Genomic DNA, 21,180 nt, shown 5'->3' on the forward strand with positions numbered 1-21,180 from the left:
AGGAATTATCAGAATAATGAATTAAAAATTATTTGACAGAATTATTATAAATTTCAGGTAATTTTTCTTTTTCGTTTTTCCCCTAATTTTCAGGAATTTTTCTTGTACTTTTTACAATTGTCTTTGCTATTTTTGGGGTCATCTCCTCTTAAGTTTCCCATTGTCTTTTCCCAACATTTTTGAAAAAAACCCCCAAAAGGCCACTTCGCTCAGATTTAAAAGGGTTAATAGAAAATGTCACCATTCCTATAAAAACAGCCCAGTATCCTTAAAATGTGTGCGATTCTGCACCTTGCAATTTAAGTCCAAGGTCAGTGTTTAATGCCAATCCAGAGTTAGTGTGCCCTTTAAGCAGGAAGCGGCAGACCCCTAACAGACCTGTAATTAAAACCTTTTTTCTCAATTTTCTCCTAAGCCAACTGTTTAGTTTCCTATCCTGAGTTGGGCGCTAACCTTTAGTCACTACTGTACAATCAATATTTTTAAATTAACAGTGCACCAAAAGCCTATGAGTTTGTGAAAGAGGTTTCTGATTTTAATGAACTCGTTTTCTGTTCTCCTCGGCTCTACAGAGCTTTCTGAGGAAAGCCAAGCTAGTGAGTGGTTGGGCAATTTTTGATGTGACTATCTCGATTTTGTTTTGGTGACTGAGCCTTTAGTTATTGTGGTTCCAGCAAGTTTCTTTAGTGCCCAACATGTACCAATCCACACAACCAGGTACAGCCAGACACTTGTCATCAAATACTGATTCTTCGTCACGCTCGTTGGGGTCTCACAGCATCACACGGGGCATCGTTCAGTGTCTCTGGTGAAGCTCATGATTACTGATGTGAAATGGTAGCAGTTAGGTTAAGGCAACAGAGCTACTTGGTTAGGTTTAGAAAAAAGGTCACATTTTGGGTTTAAATAAGTACATTTGTTAAGTAATGTTTTGATTTTGATTGATTTCGTATATTTCACAATGTGTAGGGCCATTGGACCTGTTAACCCTTTGAAATCTGAGCATATTTGCATGGGAAGAAGGCATTGACAATGAAAGACGAAATCTGAAATGAAAATGCTTTAGTAAAAAGCACAAGAAAATCACATGAAAATTAGTTTTTAAAAAAGAAAAAGTTAAAAAAGGAAAAGACCTGACCTGGAAAAGGTTCATAAAGATCATAATAATTCTGTTTAAAAAATGTTAAATATAGCTTTTCTCTAGCTTTTTTGTTGGAATTTTTACCCCTAGATTTTTTGAATAATCTTTTTTAACTAAGTTGCTCCTTCCCCTTTTTTCTCCCATGTTTTTGAAAGAAATCACAACTATTTGCTCGGGGTTAAGTAGTTGTGAAAGGCGCCTGGAAGCAGCACAAGAAAAGTGATGTCACACTAGGTTTCAAAGGGTTTTAAAATACATTTGACAAATTCAAAGAACCCAAAAAGTCAACGCCATCCATAAGATAGGTTTTCTTTTCATTACTACTCTGCTGTACTACTAAAGAAAATTACCATTTGCAGACACGTGTTCTTTCTCTAATAGCAGCTTTACACGTATTCACAAAAGTCTGCTCTCACATCTTTCAAACACAGCCTTTGACCACTTACCAATTAATTTAAGTGGTGCTTCAAATGGTATGATACAGAAAATGGACATGTACACCTGGGGAAGGATGGTGGACCTTTACTGTCGTTGTGTGAAGAAACAATAGTCTGAGGCAACGAGATTAGAGCTAATATGATGCTGCAATTGTAGGTATTGAACTGCTTTCCTAGATGCATTATTCATGAGCCAATTCCTGTTTTGTTTGAATAGTTTTGCATCATATTATGCATATGATCATACAGTAACATACATCAACTTATTTAGATGTTGTTGATCAGCTTTTCCAGTCAAGGCTGCATGTGCAATTACTGGAAGCTACAAAATAATCTTCTCAGGGGAAGAAGGAAGCTATGGGTTACTGTTACTCCAAAAGGCTACTTTGCATACTTGTTGTCATGTCTCCTTATTCTCCCCTGACCTTTTTAAATCCAGGGCGACTTAGTGGTAAATGCAAAGTCACATAACATCTTTGCTCTCCAGTGCAGTGGAAGCACACTGCCTGATGGCATAATGTTGGCTGCATGCCATGACATAACATGTCTCATGCTACACAGAAGTGATAACAAACCACTCGTATCCAAGGGGAATATGCATCATACAGCTGTCTGTGAACTGCACGGGATATCAGTGGAGCAAAGTCTCTGTTTAGAGCAAAAACAAAGGTTTAATGTTTCTTATTATAATATCAGACAGACAGATAGATAATTTCAACAAAATTCCAAAAAAAATTCACACGCATTAATAATCACAACCTGGTTTTACACTTTTTTCCCCACCATTAAAAAAATAAATAAAATTATTTATTTTGTAACTTAATGACTATTTCAGCAAGTAATACAAAAAAAGTGATCGATTATATTTTTAAAGTAATTTGCCCGACACTGAGGCCTCTAACCACAGATGAAATGACAAACTGCATTCAAACCTTCATCTGTTCTTTGCTGTTTGCTTGTGGCTGTTTTCACTTATGATGAGGTTAGTTTCACCAGTGGGATTTAACTGAAGAAAAACTGTTGCTACGGTTACCTTGTGCTCCAATTTGAAACCAAATGTAGATGTCAGTTATCCAGTTTAAATGAACACTTACCATCCAAATGGAAATTAACATGTTATATGATAAGTGGGCTGGTTATTAAAAGACTGAAAAATGCAAAAGGCTGTGACTGACATGAAGCGCTGGCAAAGGTGTATATTTTTATTTTTTATTTTCTTATATATGTTTAAACTGAACAATGAGAGCAGATTGTGTCATGAAGATAAATAAAAATACATTTTGATTCTGATTTTGATCAGTATACACTTCTATTTTAATTAAATCTTTTTCAACTTTTTAGTAAATATTACTGTCTTGCTGCGAGGAGGAGGGCTTTATCATTGTAATCTTCCAGCTTAGTATTAATGTCAAATATCATTCAAATTGTTAATCATAAAAATCACCCTGTATAACGAGACATTTACAGTCATGTTAAGACACATTAATGACACATTATACACTGACATGCATGATTCAAGGACATCTCCACTGTCACATAAGGTTCAAAGACACTAATCAAGAAAAATGATCATTTAACCTTATCCTCCAGTTATGCAGAATCAACCTTTACGCTAACATTTTGCTTTTGTCCTTGCTGTATCTTCTCTGGAAATCACCCTAAATTCTAATTAACTCACTTAATAAGCATTGATGAAACAGTCAAATTTAACCACACCGTAATGACCTTACTGTAATTATGATGTATAGTTCATTCAGATAAAACTGCAAGCCTCCATTCTCCTCCCCACCATCATAAAACCACTGCCGTGTTGCATGAAATTGATTACATCTGTAATTCACCTCGCTGTAGCAAGGCGGAATGAAACACTCGACCCTTTTATCAAACCGCTCTCCAACTGCCCTCTGCAGACCAGGGATCAATATCAGCAGAGGCTCAGCTGTGAAGCTAGATAGAGAGGCTGATGGGAATATAAGTTCAAATGGAGACTGTGGTCTTTAACAGACTGGGACTGATGGAAAGGTGCTACATGTTATTGAATTACTCACATATGACAGCATGTGTGTATTCTTTACTCCTTTTTTGTCATTTTGTTTCACAGTTTTGGGGTTAAGTTTAAAATAGATAGGATGGTGTTAATGTAAATGTGTTATTTACACTCACTCAAGCGTAAGTTGCCACCAGTTCTTCGACTACACATTAACCCTTTCACCTGCATCAACATCATTTTTCTTGTGCTGCATTTGGAAGACTTTTATAAGCATTTAAACCTCTGAAATTGGTTTGACTTATTTTAAAAACATAGGGATAAACATAATGAGCAACTCAACAAGAAATGTACCATAAATAAAATTATTAACCATAAAAAAAATTAACCTGACAGTCAGAGAGGATTATTAACTATACAGAAAACTATGTCTATTATGTATTAAAAAATTATGTTACCTTTTTTTTTGGGGGGGGGGTTATGTACTTAACTTGTCATTTTTCTTTAGAAATTTTGGGCCATTTATTGTTACCTGATTTTGAAAGAAGTTAAGCACATTTGCTCAGGTTTCAAAGGGTAAACTCATTGTGAGTGGTGGGAAGCCAGTGAGGGAAAGAAGAAGACACTTGGTTGTATCACCTTCCCCCGGGCCGAGAGAAGCGTGAAGAAAGGGTATCGACTCACTAAACTGAGCTTGACAGTTTATTCCTGACTCTGGAAACAACTCCTTATATTGCGTCATTACTGGCAGCGTTTCAACCTGATGCTGTCTGGCCGCATATCATGCTGCCAGGACCTGTTCCATCTGGCGATGTATAGTAACACCGCAAATAGTTGTGTCTGGCCGTGTTCTCAGCTAACGCCGTCCAGTGTTTGTATCATGCGGACATGAAAGGTGGCTTAGATCCAAAAAAGGCACTTATTGGTAAATAAAATACTACAATGCAAACAGATATTAAGTCAAAACCTGCCTCAAACTATTCCATGTTGGCTCCTTAGGTTTGAGGGAATTGGGTGTGAAGCTTTCAAAAAAAGCCCTTGAATTTGATGTTTAAGAAGGCCTGCCATCCCTGGATGGAAATAATAGTTTGAGCATCTACATTTCCATGACAGCTGAGCAAACTTGGTCTGCTGATGAAGCAACAGTTTTTTTCCCCATAAAATGAGAGGAAAAACACAGAAAAACTTGTGCTCAAACATAAATCAAAAATATAAAAGTTGGTATTGATGCAGTCAAGTGTATTGTTAGACCCACTTTCCTCCCCCATGCTGGCCAGGTTCATGCCAGAACACCTGTGACTCATCTCGATGAGTCTCTGTAAAACCTCCACAGGGTTTGAATAAGCAGACAGTCTGAAATGAAAGAGCCATGTTCAGCCATGCTTTTGAATAAGTCCCGTCTGGCACGTAATTTGTTTTGAGTTTATTTTCATATCTTTTCTTCCGCTGCCATTGCTGTTTTTGCTCTCTTATCATGACTTTCCTTCTTGTGGCTACTTCTGAAGTTTGTATTTGGCTGTGCCCTCACAATATGCCCTCAGAAAATGATGTATAACCAAAAATAGCCTATTATTGGAAAGCTGGTTTCAAGGGAATCAGGAATTCAATACATAACTTGAGCAGAAAGGGCAACAAAGTGACAAAGATACTGTGCAGAAACACAGTGCATGATATCCTCTTTATTGCTACTTTCGAGGTGGTAGTATGTTTTTGGTCCCATTTGTCAACAGTTCTCCAAAAGTTCTCAGTATCAAAGAACATTATGGATGAATCAGTCGGAAAAAGAGCACAAATAATGTTTCAATTTCTTTTTATTTCTCGTCAGGCCTTACGACGCTGCAGGTTGTTCTGGACACAGCAGCAGAGAGGAAGTGGCAGGTGACAGCCATCAACGTGGGGAACCTGAAAGACGAGAGGAAGGACGAGGCTTACCGCTCGCTGTTCCAAGATCTGGAGAACAAGAAAGAGAGGAGAGTGATCCTGGACTGTGAGCAGGACAAAGTCAAAGACATCATGGAGCAGGTAGAATGTGGAGTTTTTGTCAGTCATGCAGGTAATTTGAAGCTGATGATTTGCAGGACTCAGACCTCACCAGCACAGCGTGTTGTGTCTCATTAGGGAGTTTAGTTAGCGAGACCAGCGTAAGAGATTTATCATAGCTGTATAATTTGTATGAGTTTTTTTAATTTTTTGTCTGTTGTTTTGAATTTTTGTTTTCAGTTCAGTTTGATTTTATTCTTCCATGCCAGGGATAACCATGACCAGAGGCATTTTGCTTCTGGGTTGTCCGTCCGTCACATTCTTGTGAACGCTGTATCTCATGAATGCTTTGAGATAATTTCCTCAAACTGCATACAAATGTCCATTTGAACTCAAGGATGAACTGATTAGATTTTAGTGGTCAAATGTCAAAGGTCAAGGTCACTGTGACCTGATTCATCCTATTCTCTTAAACACTTCACTTCACTTCACACATTCACTTAAACTCATAGATAGAATAATAGGAAATTGGTCTTTAAAGGTCAAGGTCACTGTGACCTTGTGTACATCTCATTCTCATAAACGCGGTATCTTAAGTACACCTTGAGGGAATTTTCTTAAATTTGGCACAAATGTCCAGTTGGCTTAAAAATTAACTGATTAGATTTTGGTGTCCAAACACCAAGGTCACAACATGTTTTTGGCCATAACTCAAGAATTCACAGCACTTTGTGAAGGCAGTAACTTCACAGTCATCCTGACACCTCATGCACTAATGTCTCCTTGTTGTGCTTGTGCTTGTTTTATTAACAAATTTGACCAAATCTAGAAATAAGATAACTTAAGACATTTTCTTCATATCTTATTGTATTTTTAGCCAATTATTATGTAAGTTTAGGTTAAGGTTTAGTTTTTTTTAAAGGCGACAGTGCAAATTAAATCACACAAGGTATAAAATGCCAGAGTTAGCCAGGAGGCTATTTTTTTCTGTCCCTTGGCCAAGCTGTTACACAAGGCTTTCTAAAAATCAACAAAGCACAAGAACAAAGAAACAGGAAATTCAGTAGAAAAGTCTTCTTACACAATAAAATTTCAGGTAGTTTTTGTTTTTTAGTTTTTACTTTTATGTCAGTTAACTACAATGTTTTTTCACACCTTGTTTTATTTTTTTCAGTTCAGTTCACTATAATAACTTGGGGGTGTAAAATTGTTTCATTAGCTTTGTGTACTTAGACTTGTAAGATATCAATATTTTACCATCCTGGTGATTTCATCGTTCTAACAATATCTAACATATTGATGCCACTAACCACAACAAAGAAACATCTTTGACTTTTTTATGATGAACATTAAAGCAAAACAACACTAAATCTGCCGAACTTGGTCTAGAAACTACAGCAGATTATGTTGACATGATTTGGACAGCTTTGTTACAGTGTTGGCACGGGGGGGGGATTTGGTGTTGTTGTCTCTGTTTGATGTGTCAGTAAGTGAAACACTTTTGTATTTCACCGCTGACACCAGACTTCAGGTTGCAGGTTGGGTGCTCTGGGATTCAGGTAAAGGAATATGGGATGCTGCTGCCATGTTTTCAGCTGTTGGAACAAATAATGCACTTACAGTCTGCTGTCAGGACGGGAACTGCTGTGGGTAGTCCAGCTCCAGTTTGTCTTCTTTTAACTTTTCCATTTCATATTTATGTGGCTTCTGGTTTTTTGGAATTTGAGAGTGCTGTAACCAGCAGGTGAGGCAGCCCTCTGGTTTGACATGAATCTAGTATCTTGTCTTTTCTTATGGTCCTCTCTGGGACATGGAGGGAAACTACGGGGGGGGGGTTAAAAGTTCACATGCTGTCTGCTTCCATCTTTATACAATCATCACAGTCTGTCCCTGTTTGCTACACACAGCACACCAGTCATTTTATTGTCTTTTTGCAGTGGAGTTGTAAATGGTTAACTGTTACTTCTTCAGTTAGTTACACAATTTGGCCTATAGCTTAATTTTGCAACCCTGCGCACCACCTGGGTTAGGTGGGAGTTAGGTAGCGGTGCCGCTCACTCTGCAATTACAACTGATAATGCCATGCCAACCCATGGTGGCGTGACAGTGTTGCTGCAGAAACATTGTACACACCGCCCAGTCTTCTCCCACATAACCGATGAATAGGTGGCTTAATTTTGAGCCACAAAACCCCATCAGCATTAATCAGCAGCAACTTATTAGCAACTATCTTTTTTAAGACACATAAAAGCTTCAAAGTTTATGAGTGGTGTAGTAACTGACGTATTTTATGTTGTAGAACAAAACGTGAAAGTCTCCTCAGCTCACAGACCGTATTTCAGGCTTCTAACCAAAGACGCATTCAAAAAACTCACTGACTTTAAGATGAGATACCAGAGATGTAAAAATGCTGACTTATTTCCTGTTTTAGGATTCATTACTGAAGCAATCTATTAGCTGCCATATGCTGCTGGTCATACAGGACAAAGTAAATCTGATGTAGTAAAGCAGCCAATTGTATTAAACTGTGCATGGGTGATTTTATTACTCATTAATTATTCAATTTGCTTGTATAATGGTGTTTTCTCATCTTTAAAAGTTACATAAATTTCATCTCAGTTCAGCCAACAAAAAAAGACAAAGTCCATGAAACCAAACAGAAAACAGCTTGTTTTTACATAATAGGTTGTCTCTGTTTTATATTTGACCATGATATTTATTAAAAACTGCAAAGAAGAAGGGAAAATAAAAATATATAATCATGTGAGAATAGAATCTGGAAGTGTAACACTAGGAAATCATTGGCAGTGTTTTTTGAAAAACAAGGGAATGCAGGAAATACTAACAACCTTATTGTCCTTTAATTCCCGCTGTAGGACAAAAGTGATATTTTGAAGCCGAAATATGTGCATTTCATACAGCACTTAGAAAAACAACACTGCCACACGGACCCGGCAGCCCAGCAGATGTAGAAAGGCACCGTAACAATTATACTAATTGTTCATTTAGGCTGTAAACAAAACTGCAATTAACGGCAAAACAGATGCACATAAACAGGTTATTTTTACTCCACCTTTTACCCAGGAGAGAGGCTTATTGATTAGCATTTAAAGCATGCCAACGTCTGTTTAACTGAATGCTGAATGAAATCAATGCCCGAAGCCGCGCCGCCTGTTTATCTGGGAAAAACAGAATCCGTTCAGGTGGAAGTTTTCTTGCTTGGTGTCAAAGACATTTACGTAGGAGATACAAGACGTTATTATTCAAATCTGCTTCAAGTAGCGGCCCTGACAAACGGAGGTGCCAGTCAGGCGGTGGGATTAGTTTCAGGTGTGTCATTTATGTGAGGTGCAGAAACGCTACACAGCTGAGATATTTCTGTTATTTTCTGCTTTTCTGCTCCACTGATAAGGGAAGTGTATTTGCAATTGGATATCTCAGTCTAGCAGCGTTTGTGACTGTGAATGCCAGAGGTTTTTTTTTTTTCTTCCATTTGGTGATAATGGCCAGGACTGTCAGCCATGTTAGGGTTGTTAGCGACAAATTATAATGTCTGAATATAATGGTAGATTTGTGTAGTTTGGATATATTACATTTGTGATTGTCTTATCTCAGATTGTCACACTATTGGTCCATTTAGGAATTACAAAATAAAAGTGAGAACAGAAAAAGACAGTGAGTCATTTTAAAACTATAATACAAAAGGCAAAACTTTTTAGAAGAACTTGTTTCAGAGACTTTTATTGTGCTTTTTTGTTTGACTTATATCTTTCTCCCAGTTAGAGCTCATGATTTGTGTGTCTCTCTGCAGGTCATTACAATTGGCAGACATGTTAAAGGCTACCACTACATTATAGCCAATCTGGTAAGTCTACACAACTTTTGCATTTGGTTAAGGACTGTGTAATCAGCTATAATGTTTCTGAAGTCCCCGAGAGATAACATTTGCTTTGTTTTTAGGGTTTCATTGATGGGGATCTATCCAAGATTCAGTATGGTGGTGCCAACGTGTCGGGCTTTCAGATTGTCGATTTCGACGATCCTCTGGTGTCGAAGTTTGACCAGAGATGGGAGGCCCTAGAAGAAAAAGAGTATCCAGGTGCAGACAGTAAAATAAGGGTGAGTTTAAGCATTAATGTAAACGCACTCAAACTGTTAGCAGACTGTGAGACAAAGGGCACAGATTTTCAGAAATCCCCACCACCTCATTTTTTGTTGTTGTTCGCATCTCATTGTTAATTTGAGGCAAATTTGTGTAACTTTGAGGTCATTTTGTGTCTCTTTAAGGCCAATTTGTGTCTTTTCATGGTCATGGTCTTTTTTGTAATTATTGGGTGTTTCTTTGCAGCTCCTTTGCATGTCTTTTTTTGGTCATTTTGTGTCTCTTTGTGCTTTGCCCATTTTTTAATAGTTTTTTTTTATAATAGTGTGTTTCTTTGACATTCCTTTGTATCTCTTTGTGTTCAATTTGAGTCTCTTTATGGTCGTTACATGTTAATTTGGGTCATATTTTGCAGGAGAAGGCCAGAGGGGCCCCTGACACTTTGGGCCCTTGGGCCTGTGCCCAGTAGGCATGTTCAGTAACCCATCCATGCATGAAACACACATAATCTTTTCTCTCCTTATTTTCTTTTTCTTTATTTATGAGATAGGACCGCTGATTGAAAATGTCTCTGTAAGCACTGAAATGTGCCTCAGCTGCTCTAATGCCAGTAAATGACTTTGTCCACAATCTGCATCACCCAACCTCACAGCCACACATACACACTGTGTGCATTATTAAACACATCTCTGGCTGAAGATGCTTATGCACTGTTGCACAATCACATGTACATTTTCCCATGAGCTAAGTGCAAGCATGTTTAATACAAATCATGTTATTTCATTTGCACGGAATTTAAATGAAATTAAGATGTTCTGTTATTGAACTGAGAAAATGATTTATTACATTTACTGCCTATACTAGCTCTGTCGGATAACCAATACAGTATCCTATCTCTCAGAACTGAACTCTCCTCCCACACTTTGCCTTCAAGAGACACTGTAAAGAATTCACATTTGAAATATCAGCCATAGCCGAAAACATTCTCCCACCTTCTGTCTGCACAATTGTCAAAGTTCAAGATCTTTTTTTTTATTGCCACACAGCCGGGCTGCTGCAAGTGGTTTACGTCTGGGTGAAAAATCACTCTGACATTTACAACGCAGAACAAACTAGTGCAGCACTGAACATAAATACCACAGAAAAAATGAAAAGACCACCAGACATATAATATGCACTCTAATTAGGACAAGATGCTTAAGGGAGGATAATGAACAGGAGGTGTGGTGTGTGTTTTCAGAACTTCAGAGTGTAGTTTATTTTCAAAGTGGCTTGTGTTGGTCATCCTTATTTGTTTGATGGGCACATTTAACGTTAGAACTTAAAAAATAATGACTCTTTTTGTCAACTTATTGTTCTTGTTTTAATTATTCTCCTTGTTGATGAGGAGAGATTGTGTTTGTAAATTGTGTTTTAATTCCATGGTTTGACTTGAGGCACAGACTTGACACATTTTATTTAGTTTGCCTCAAACCATAGCAGAATTATATTTAGAGTCATTAATGTTGTTGAGACAAGTCACAAAGTCGTCTGCAGTGATGCAAAGCATCTGACTTGTGCTAATTGAGAGCCGACAGATTTGCTGTTTTTGCCCAAATGGAACGAAGTTGTTGGGAAATCTATCCACCCTTACATGTGACAAAAAAATAACTATTTCCTGGAGTCTTTCACCACTGTTAGATCTAGCTTTCCATATCTCTGGTGCCGTTTGGTTTAACATAATCTAGCAGCTCTACTGGTAAACATGAGCACTCTGCACTGTCTGCAGTTTCCTGACATCACGTTTTGTCGGATCAGTGACGTGAAAATACAAAACACTTCCCTGCAAATATTTCATATAAAAAGTATTAGAAGTGGCAGTGGTGTGAATGTATGACAGCTGTAAAACTTGTTAAAGAAAAGGTTTGAATAAATTTACCATTAGCCGGTGGTGATGAAAAGTTGCAACAACGACTGCGATCCCATTGACCCAGAGCACTGTCTGGCAGTCCCGCTGATCTAAGATGGTGTAAAGTCTAAGTCTCTGGAAGCAGTTTTATTGAGTTTCGATTTAGTGAAATTCTCTGACTGAGTTCTCTCTGGTAAACAGTTACAGAGTGTATTTGTCTTTTCTTGTAAAAGGAAAGAACGAAAGGAGTGGATGGGGTATGTGCTGTCTTTGTCAAGGTTTGCCATCTTGGTTCAGACTGCAGAGCCTCCATGTTATTGCTTTGAAATCCTCATAAGTGTAGGCACAACATGATTTGTTGATGCCTTTATTTGCATTGCAAAGCTCAGAAAAATGGGCGCTGTCACAGAAAAAAACTGCACTTTCTTGCTGTGAAATGATCTGTGAGAGTAGGCTTTTCATGACAAAAACAACAGTTTGAAAATCGTGCAAATTAACTCCACGAAAAAATGCCCTGAAATAAAAAGGCCTTTAAAGTTCAAGTATTTGCCACTGTCAATGCCAGGGGCAGATTTCCAGACAATGGACCCTTGAGCACAGATATGCAAAAGGATCCCCACCTCTCCTACAGCTGAGCAGGCGACACAGACTTTATAGCTGTGAAGCCTCTTTTTATGCCGTTGTTTTGCATCTCTTTGTAATTTTAATGCATATTTTTCTGTTCTTGTGTCTTTTTGTAATGGTTTTGTGCCTTTTTTTAGTCGTTTTATGTGTGTTTGTGGTTGTTTTTGTAGGTTTATGTTTTGTCTCTCTGCATTTTCTATGCATTTTTTTGTGTCACTTTGAATCTCCTCCTGGTCGGTACGTTACTTTGGGTTACATTTTACAGCTGATGGCCAGAGAGTCCCCCCTTATACTTTTGGCCCCTTTGCCATTCAGTAATCCCTCTATGGTCAGTGCTATACCTTAAAAAACAGATATATCTTTAAAGGCAAAGATTGAAAATTCTCAAGATTTCTAACATATCAGAAAATACCAGAGCAAATAAAATTTACTGTAGATTTTAGCAAATATTACTCAGTTAGCTGTAAAAGTTGTATTCATGTTGGGACTGTATTCGGCTTTGGATTTGGAGCTTTTGTGAGTATTAATGGTGCAGGACACATACAGGTTAAACTCAAGATAAACTGCAATGCCCATGTGCAGTTTATTACAAAACGAAGGAACATATGAGCGCAACTGAATGGCTGATTAAAAAGTTTTAACAGTTCTTGAAAAACCATTGCACATTAATAGGCTATATCATGGATGGTTAACATTATGGTTAGGAGTTAGGGTTAGTTTGATGGACTCCTGCCTCTCTGACAGCCCTGTTCCCAATATCTTTTCTCATATAGTACACATCAGCGTTGACTTATGACGCCGTTCAGGTGATGACGGAGGCTTTCCGCTACCTGCACAAACAACGCATCGACTTCACCAGGAGGGCCAACAATGGAGACTGTCTGGCCAACCCCGCCGTTCCCTGGGCTCAGGGAGTTGAGATTGAGCGAGCACTCAAACAGGTAACACTGTGCACTTACACACATCTTTTTGTTGGTGAAGACTTGTTGCCGTGGAAACAGCAGATCTCCAATAGAAAATGCACACAACGCCCACAGAAAGTGCTTCGCAGAGATTGATTTAAGACTGATGTTTTCACCCTGCATGTGGACGCACACAGATGCACTGACAGAGGAACAGAGGTCTGCCCACGGACCTCATGGTTTATGGCTTTGAATCAAGACAAGATTAGCTTCACTCCTGCTGAGAAATTAAGCATGGCAGCCAAACTGTAGCCAAAGTGCTATTCAGGTTACAATGACAAGTTCTGAACTTGGAATAAAAGTCAAAATAGGAGCAATTCTGCCTTTCTAAGTCAACTGATAACAGATCTAAATAGAAACTCTGGACTTCAGATATTCATATTCAGAGAACGTTTTTATCTGAAATTATATCATGGACACTACCGTCAGTATCTGATGAGATAAACTCAGAGTAAAGGTCAAATACGTGAAATATATTTTAGAAGGACAAATGTTTTATGATGTTGAACCAAGAGTTTAGGGTCATTATTTTTAATTGCCATAAGACCAACTGACAGGATGCTCAAAAGTTTCCCTATATCTTTATCTACAACTGTGACTTTGTAAAAGTCTCTAAACTCTTCCATAAGGGACAGTAGAGATGCGTGTTCATAACCAAACTGTATCCAGGGTGATTTAAGTAATATCTCAGAAAACCATTCCAAAATGGATCAGTACTTGGATATGATGCTATCACTTGGTACCAGAGTCAGACAAAGTCAAAGTCTTTGCACTCAAGTACCAGGTCAAGACTGAGAAGATGAGAGAGATGACTGGACGCTCTCCAGGCTGTGATCAAACGAAGATCAAAAACTTGCGTCGGATGCTCGTGGAAAATGAGAACCAACAGGATAAACAGGAAGGAAATTCAGGCACTCCAAAAATGTGAAAAACATGAAAAAATAGGGAGGAATTGCATTAAAAAGCCTGTAGTTAGAGGTTAGTTAGTTAGATGTTTTTACATCTCGGTCTATAAAGCCAATTTGTTTTTACATACCGCAGTTTTTTTTTGTTGACCACCGCATAGTTTTGGAACGTAAACCAAAGTTTCTTTGGTATAATTTTTCCAACTTTAGCTCAGTAATGTAATGTTAGATCTTCATGGTTCTCTCCTGTAACTTGACTGGATTCTGTCTGATTGCTTTAAACAAAGTGGATCTGGGGAATTAAGTGTGGACTTAAGGAAATGAATAAAAATGAATTGATTTATGGCACACTTTTTAAATAACATACCTTTTAATTTGAGGTTTTGGGGGAAGGTATCAAGTATTTTCAACTCTAAATTAGGACTCAAGTCCAGCCGTTGGTGGAAAAGTCCAAGTCAAGTTTCAAGTCTTTTTTAATTTTGTTCAGTCTGACTCGAGTCCACACTTACTCTTAGGACACAGGACGTCTAGATATGCATTATACAAGACAAGGAATAGCTTTCTTTATCCGCCACATGAGAACAAGGCAGGGAGTTTTTGGATCGGGATCAAACATGTCAGATGATAAGCCCGTGCTTTATGCTTATTTCCTTTAAGAGAAATGAAATCCATTCGACATGTTTTTTTAGGCTTCAAGGATACAGCCAATGTGTTTTGTGTAGAAATGCTGCATTTAAACAAGAAACAAACAAGAAAACTCCACAGGATACCTTTAAGCCTCCTTCTGGTCCTTCCTGCTTGGCCTCTTTTGTTATTGAAGTTAGCTGCCAATAAGAGAAGAGATGGAAAAAATTTTTCTAGTTTTTCAGCACACGCTGTGATCTCCTCTCCAATCTGGACACAGATATTTTCCTTGTCTTTCTGCTTTTTTGTATGCTATCTTGGCATGAAACCCTGATTAAAGTAATTTAGGATCATGGCATTAACGTTGTAGAAGAGGACAGAATCACAGGACATCCATTTCCACTGTGCCTCATGGCCAATTAGAGTTCAGAGACTTCTCCCAAATACCTGTTTTAATCAGAGCACAGTGTGATGGATTATACAAAACACAAAAACAAGCTGTTGTCATGTCATACTGAACATGCTGGGAAAGCCAGTTTTGCAGATGCCATTTTGTTACAGTTTGATTTTCTGTCTCTCAGGTGCGAGTGGAAGGCCTGACAGGAAACATCCAGTTTGATCAACACGGCAAACGAGTCAACTACTCAGTGAACATAATGGAGTTAAAGACAAACGGTCCTGTAAAGGTGAGCATCTGCACAGTGCCCCTCTGCAGAGATGGAGTTAAATACATCTGTAATGTAATATTTGGTTTGCTTTGATCAGATTATGTAAGGCAGCTCTCTTACAGTAGCACTCAAGACTAATTGTACGCATTGATATCATATTATATCCTAAACATGAACAGGCTCAGTGACCACAAACGGCAATAAAAAAAGGCACAGTTTTACAAAAGAAATCGTGGCAGTGAATGTTTCTACAAATCACAGATACACTACATGAGAATATTTCATATGTATCATATCAGCGTTTCTGGATTGAAGTATTACATGAGTAACTTTGTTCATGACCAAAAAACCTCAAAACTGGTTGCGTTTGTAGGGACACCTTGATGTTTTTCCAGCAATTCTTCAGGCATCAATCACGGGTGGGTTTTTTTTAGCAAGCTATTGCTGTTTTTCTGCAGGGAATAGTGCCAAAAAAATTGGTTGTTTTTTACCAAGCCATTGTTTTATTTTCTGCCAGGACAGTGTCACGAACAATGGCTATTTTTTACTGAGACATCGCTGTGTTTTTTCCCCTGTTGTTGCAAATAAAGTGGTTGTTTTTTATACCAGAAACATTGCTAAGTTTCCGGGCAAGGTTGCACCCCCAAAACCAGGTCTTTTAAGATGAAATATGATTTTTCTTTTAATCATAACCAAGTGATTTCTGTGCCCAAACCTTACAATATTAACCACAGTGTTGTTGAAACATAAGGTTTCAATGTATTTGCTACATAACGTACAAATGTTACATGTTTGTGGTTTGCATAAATATACAATAGCACATTGTTTCTGTTGATTGGGTTGAAAAGAAGAGGCTAAAAAATCATGGCAACCAAAAAAAAAATAAATTATGTTGTCAGTGTTTTCAGCATGTGATGTTGAGACAAAGAGATGCTAACCTCCCAAAATGTAAAGCATTCAATTTAAAAAGGAACATTTATTTCACATTCATGCTCTTTCACATTTGAAAGAGCTTAATAACCTCTCAGAATTAAAAATGTCTATCTTGCTGCCTAATATGTATTAACGGTGAAGGACATTGAGTGACCAGGACAACAGCACAACACAAGCATATATTTACCTATTTTAGTTTATATGATGAAGTGTTTATGTCTATATATTTTTGTTTCATGTCAATAAAGCATACTGAAGTTGAAAAACTGTTAATTAAAAATGGATGTTATTGTGTTTCCTCCTGACAGATTGGATACTGGAATGAAGTTGACAAAATGGCTGTTACCAAATCTGATGTCTTTGCAAACGACACAACGGGAATGGAAAACAAAACAGTTATTGTCACCACCATCTTGGTAAATATTATAATAGATGATTGCATAACTAAGTATAAGCTGCTTGAATTGTATTTCCAGTGTCTCCACTCTGGTGTGAAGAAGCCGGGCAAACAGTTAGCTCCTGGTCTTACATATGGCGCCAAAAGTTTTTAATGCCAAGGACAGCTTTAATGTTTTTTATATATTTGAAAACACTAGAACTACACTGAATTTGCCTAAAAGTTTGTAGCACTTTTATTTTCAATTAAGGAGAGAAACGTTTTTTTTTTCTTTTTTTTTCGTTGTAGCACATCACTTCTTTATAAATCTTGTCTTTAGATTAAAAATCAAAATAACATCAGGTCGTTAATTTCTCACTACAAGTACGTCCTTTGTTTAAGACCAGTGTCCTCTTGTATTCATAATGACCTGTCAGCCTGGTGCGAAACGCTTGCTTTTGAAGCTGCTTTTAACATTGTAATTCAAACCTCTCGTGCTGAGCAGTGTTTTTTGTCTCTGTCCTTCAGGAAGCTCCGTATGTAATGCTGAAAAAGAACGCTGACCTTTTTGTAGACAATGAGCGCTACGAGGGTTACTGTGTAGATCTGGCTGCGGAGATAGCGAAGCACTGTGGCTTCAAATATCAGCTGAAGATCGTGGGGGATGGGAAGTATGGAGCCAGAGATGCAGAGACCAAAATCTGGAATGGGATGGTTGGAGAGTTAGTGTACGGGGTGAGTTGTCTTTAAAAAGAGGTAAATTAAGTCACTGATCAACACCGCATGCCACTTATTCTTGTTTTTCCTTTTTATAGAAAGCAGACATTGCAGTGGCTCCTCTGACCATCACTTTAGTACGAGAGGAGGTGATTGACTTCTCCAAACCATTCATGTCTCTGGGAATCTCCATCATGATAAAGAAGCCTCAGAAATCCAAACCAGGAGTCTTCTCTTTCCTGGACCCGCTGGCCTACGAGATCTGGATGTGCATCGTCTTTGCCTACATTGGCGTCAGTGTAGTGCTGTTCCTCGTCAGCCGCTTCAGCCCGTATGAGTGGCACACTGAAGAGTATGAAGACGGGCAGATCCAGACCAATGAGTCGACTAACGAGTTTGGCATATTCAACAGCCTGTGGTTCTCCCTCGGAGCCTTCATGCGCCAAGGCTGTGACATCTCACCTAGGTAGGTCAGGAAACAACTGCCATATTTTTCTCTGTTTAATTAACCAAAGATAATCTGTGACTTCATGCATAATAGCTTGGAGTGTAAGTGTATTTTTTTTTTTTACTTTTTATAGTAACTGTTACAGAGGTTAGTTTCAAGGAAGTATCTGTATAATGAGATATAATCAATAGACAAGGAGGATGGTTCACTTAAGCCACTACCCCGACATTTTTGTAAGTGTGGAGACATTATCTGTGCAGCACTGAGTCCAAGACAAATTTTCCCTGCCGGGACAATAAAGGGTATCGTATCGTATCGTATTGCATCGCATCGCATCGCATCGCATCGTATCGTATCGTATCGTATCGTATCATATCGTATCGTATCATATCTATAGCCACAGGTCTGAATTTTAACTGTCCAACACTTTTTTTCAATGAAAGTCTCTAAACCTAATGACTCTTAGCCACAGCTGTACTTTCAAATCACTGCTAAAAAGTTAATGTTAGTATTATCACATGCTACACGTTGGCATATCAAACTAAAATACTAAATTTGAGCATGTTAAAATGTTAGTGTGATACGTTAACTCACATGCTTAACAACAGCATGGTACCACCCAGTAGTTTTTTCACATAAATGTTGACATAGTAACTTGCTAGCTTGCGATGCTAGCATATAACAGAAAATCTCTAGAATTCCTTTCAAGAATCTGTGAAACTATTACAAAAGTCAACATGAGATAACTGAAATCTTTTTTTGATGGGAAAGAGTTTTTTTAATCAGGTCTGTACACTGCAAAATTTTGAGTGTGCTTTGGTTATTCACCCTTTCTGTTGTTTTTTTTTCACAACATTAAGTTCAATTTTGATGGGAAAATATTGAGACCAATATGGCATTTAATTATTCTGAAGCCCTTTCTGGTGATTCTAAGGCAAAATATGAGAAATAACCAATAATCAGCCTTGAATCATGCTTTAGGTTGTCTTATATGATACCACCACCTTCATGCCAAAAACTGAGTAAAGTATGAATATAAGTAAAGTATTTAAAACTAGCCAAGTCTTGGTCTATAATGACCACCAAAATGCAAGATCAAACACACAAGCTTGGAGTTTCACTGTCATACCACCATTATATGACCTATTGAGATTAATTTTGTTTATTATTATTACCTGTTATTAAATGGGTAGAGCAGACATATGTGTTATTTGAATCAGAATCCAGTTTATTGCCAAGTAGGTTTTCACATAGAAGGAAATTGCTTTGGTGCATTGGTGATTAAGTGCAAACCTAACTTGTGATAGCAGACACGTTAGGTTAGAGTCACGTATTCAACAGAGATGAATCAATATGTCTTCTACATCTCATCCTGATGATGTGAGGGGTGTCAACATGACTCCAAATCAGGAGACAGTGTTAGCCCATATATTGTTATAGGATGTTGGTATATATCCTCCAGCTGAAGCAGAGCTGTTCTTTTATTTAAAATATTTGTTGAGCTTGTTTGTTTCCCGGAGGCATGTTATTAAACCCCAGACAGAACCTCAACATATTACTTTAAGAATGGATTTAGGAGTATTGCACACTGCAAAGGGTGCATAATCTTCACGAGTCACTGACTGCTGCGATGATATCAGGGGAAAGAAGAGGGTGGTTTCTTTAGATTTGTTTGTTTGTTGGTGCATTCTCTAAAATGTGTAGGACTTTGACAAAACCAAAGGAAATCAAGCATCTATCCCATTTGATGGAATGAGTTACAGGTCAAATCAAGATGAAATTTGTCATTGATTGGGTCAAAGAGGGATATAATTTGTGGGAGCCATTATGTTTACCTTCAAATCCCTTTTTTGTTAAATATTATCAGTAATCAAACATCGACTCAACAGTTGTTGAGCAGTCCTTTAGTAATTCAAGGTGGATGACTTCATTTGCTTCAAAATACCCCCCCAAAAAAGTGTTTTAACATACATGAAACTTCAAATCCTGTTCACTCATCTCGCTACAGCTGCAGAATGTTTTGTTGATACTGTATGATTTATTAAAATAGTGTGAAGTACAGTTCAATGACTAAAGAAAAACACACGGGAATCATTTTTGTTGTTTTTCAAACAGATCTCTGTCTGGGCGCATTGTTGGTGGCGTTTGGTGGTTCTTTACTTTAATCATCATCTCCTCCTACACGGCTAACCTGGCTGCTTTCCTGACTGTCGAGAGGATGGTCTCTCCCATTGAAAGTGCAGAGGACCTGGCAAAACAGACTGAGATAGCCTATGGGACTCTGGACTCTGGCTCGACCAAAGAGTTTTTCAGGGTAAGAGATACTCTCTTTGTATTCTACAACTGTGGAAACAAGTCTTTAAATTTTTAGCCATTGCAGCTGAAATACTTCTACTCAACTCACATACTTCACATCTTGGTGAACCTTCTCTGCTGAAAATACAACTTTGTGCAGGAAATTAAATCTTCCCCAACCCTTGTTTTGTTGTCATGCACTGTTCATATGCATACCCACGAAAAGCAATGCACCAGAATTAATTCATAACCAACTAGAAGTTTGTTTATAACCCATGTTATCAGTAAAGGCTGCGATCACATGACCAATACACTGACTGAAGTAATGAAAAAATTTGTATAAAGAGTGAAACTCTGTGTGAGGAGGCAGGGCTTTCAAAAACAGGACTTTGTTGTCTGTTGTGTGTGAAACCCAGTGAACTTTAGTTATTTTCAGGAATGTTGTCACCATGTTTGATTTCCTAACTCGTACTCCTAACCCTAATACCCTAACCCTTCATAACTTTACTTGCCTAAACCCAACTCACATAACTTTGTTAACCCCATGACTTTATTACTTAATGATAACATAACATGATGTGGTCCGTCCATATTTCTTATCCTCAACCTAATCTATATTACTCTGTTTTCCTAGACCTAACACATTACATTACCTTTTTGTATGTAACTTTACATCAAGTATGTATTGCAACATTGGCCATCGATGTTTTGTGTCCGAAACCTAACCTACGTGAATTCCTTAACCTAATCCATGTAACTTTACTTGCCTAAACCTAAGCTATGTAACTTTATGTTGAGTATGTAACATAATGTCACCCCACAATATTTATTTCCCTATTCTTTACCTATGTAACTTAAGTCTCTTAAACCTAATGTATGTATTTTTACGCATGCTATGTTCTTAAATTGTATACATAATGTAAGGACACCTCACCATGTTTCTTTTGCTAAACCTGGCTAAACCTGTCCTATGTAACTTCACAGTAAGGACATTCATGGGTCGCCAATTCATTGGATACCATACATACAATATGTATATTACTTTTCTTTACTTTAAATTTACTTTCTTAAACTTAACCTAACTTTGTGTTCC

General features: G+C 37.8%; 1 protein-coding gene across 4 annotated transcripts in view; it reads left to right on the forward strand.

Annotated features, from left to right (window-relative positions):
- gria2b (glutamate receptor, ionotropic, AMPA 2b) overlaps positions 1-21,180 on the forward strand; it is a 62,669-nt gene that overhangs the window by 35,282 nt on the left and 6,207 nt on the right. For all 4 annotated transcript variants that reach the window (XM_042492836.1, XM_042492837.1, XM_042492839.1 and 1 more), the window contains exons 4-12: positions 5,391-5,587; positions 9,357-9,410; positions 9,506-9,664; positions 12,933-13,100; positions 15,232-15,336; positions 16,560-16,667; positions 17,156-17,362; positions 17,443-17,810; positions 19,908-20,106. In XM_042492836.1, the coding sequence (XP_042348770.1) occupies positions 5,391-5,587; positions 9,357-9,410; positions 9,506-9,664; positions 12,933-13,100; positions 15,232-15,336; positions 16,560-16,667; positions 17,156-17,362; positions 17,443-17,810; positions 19,908-20,106 (1,565 nt within the window). The remainder of the gene's footprint in view (positions 1-5,390; positions 5,588-9,356; positions 9,411-9,505; positions 9,665-12,932; positions 13,101-15,231; positions 15,337-16,559; positions 16,668-17,155; positions 17,363-17,442; positions 17,811-19,907; positions 20,107-21,180) is intronic.

The sequence above is a fragment of the Plectropomus leopardus genome, chromosome 9, assembly GCF_008729295.1.
Source record: "Plectropomus leopardus isolate mb chromosome 9, YSFRI_Pleo_2.0, whole genome shotgun sequence".
Taxonomy (NCBI): domain Eukaryota; kingdom Metazoa; phylum Chordata; class Actinopteri; order Perciformes; family Serranidae; genus Plectropomus; species Plectropomus leopardus.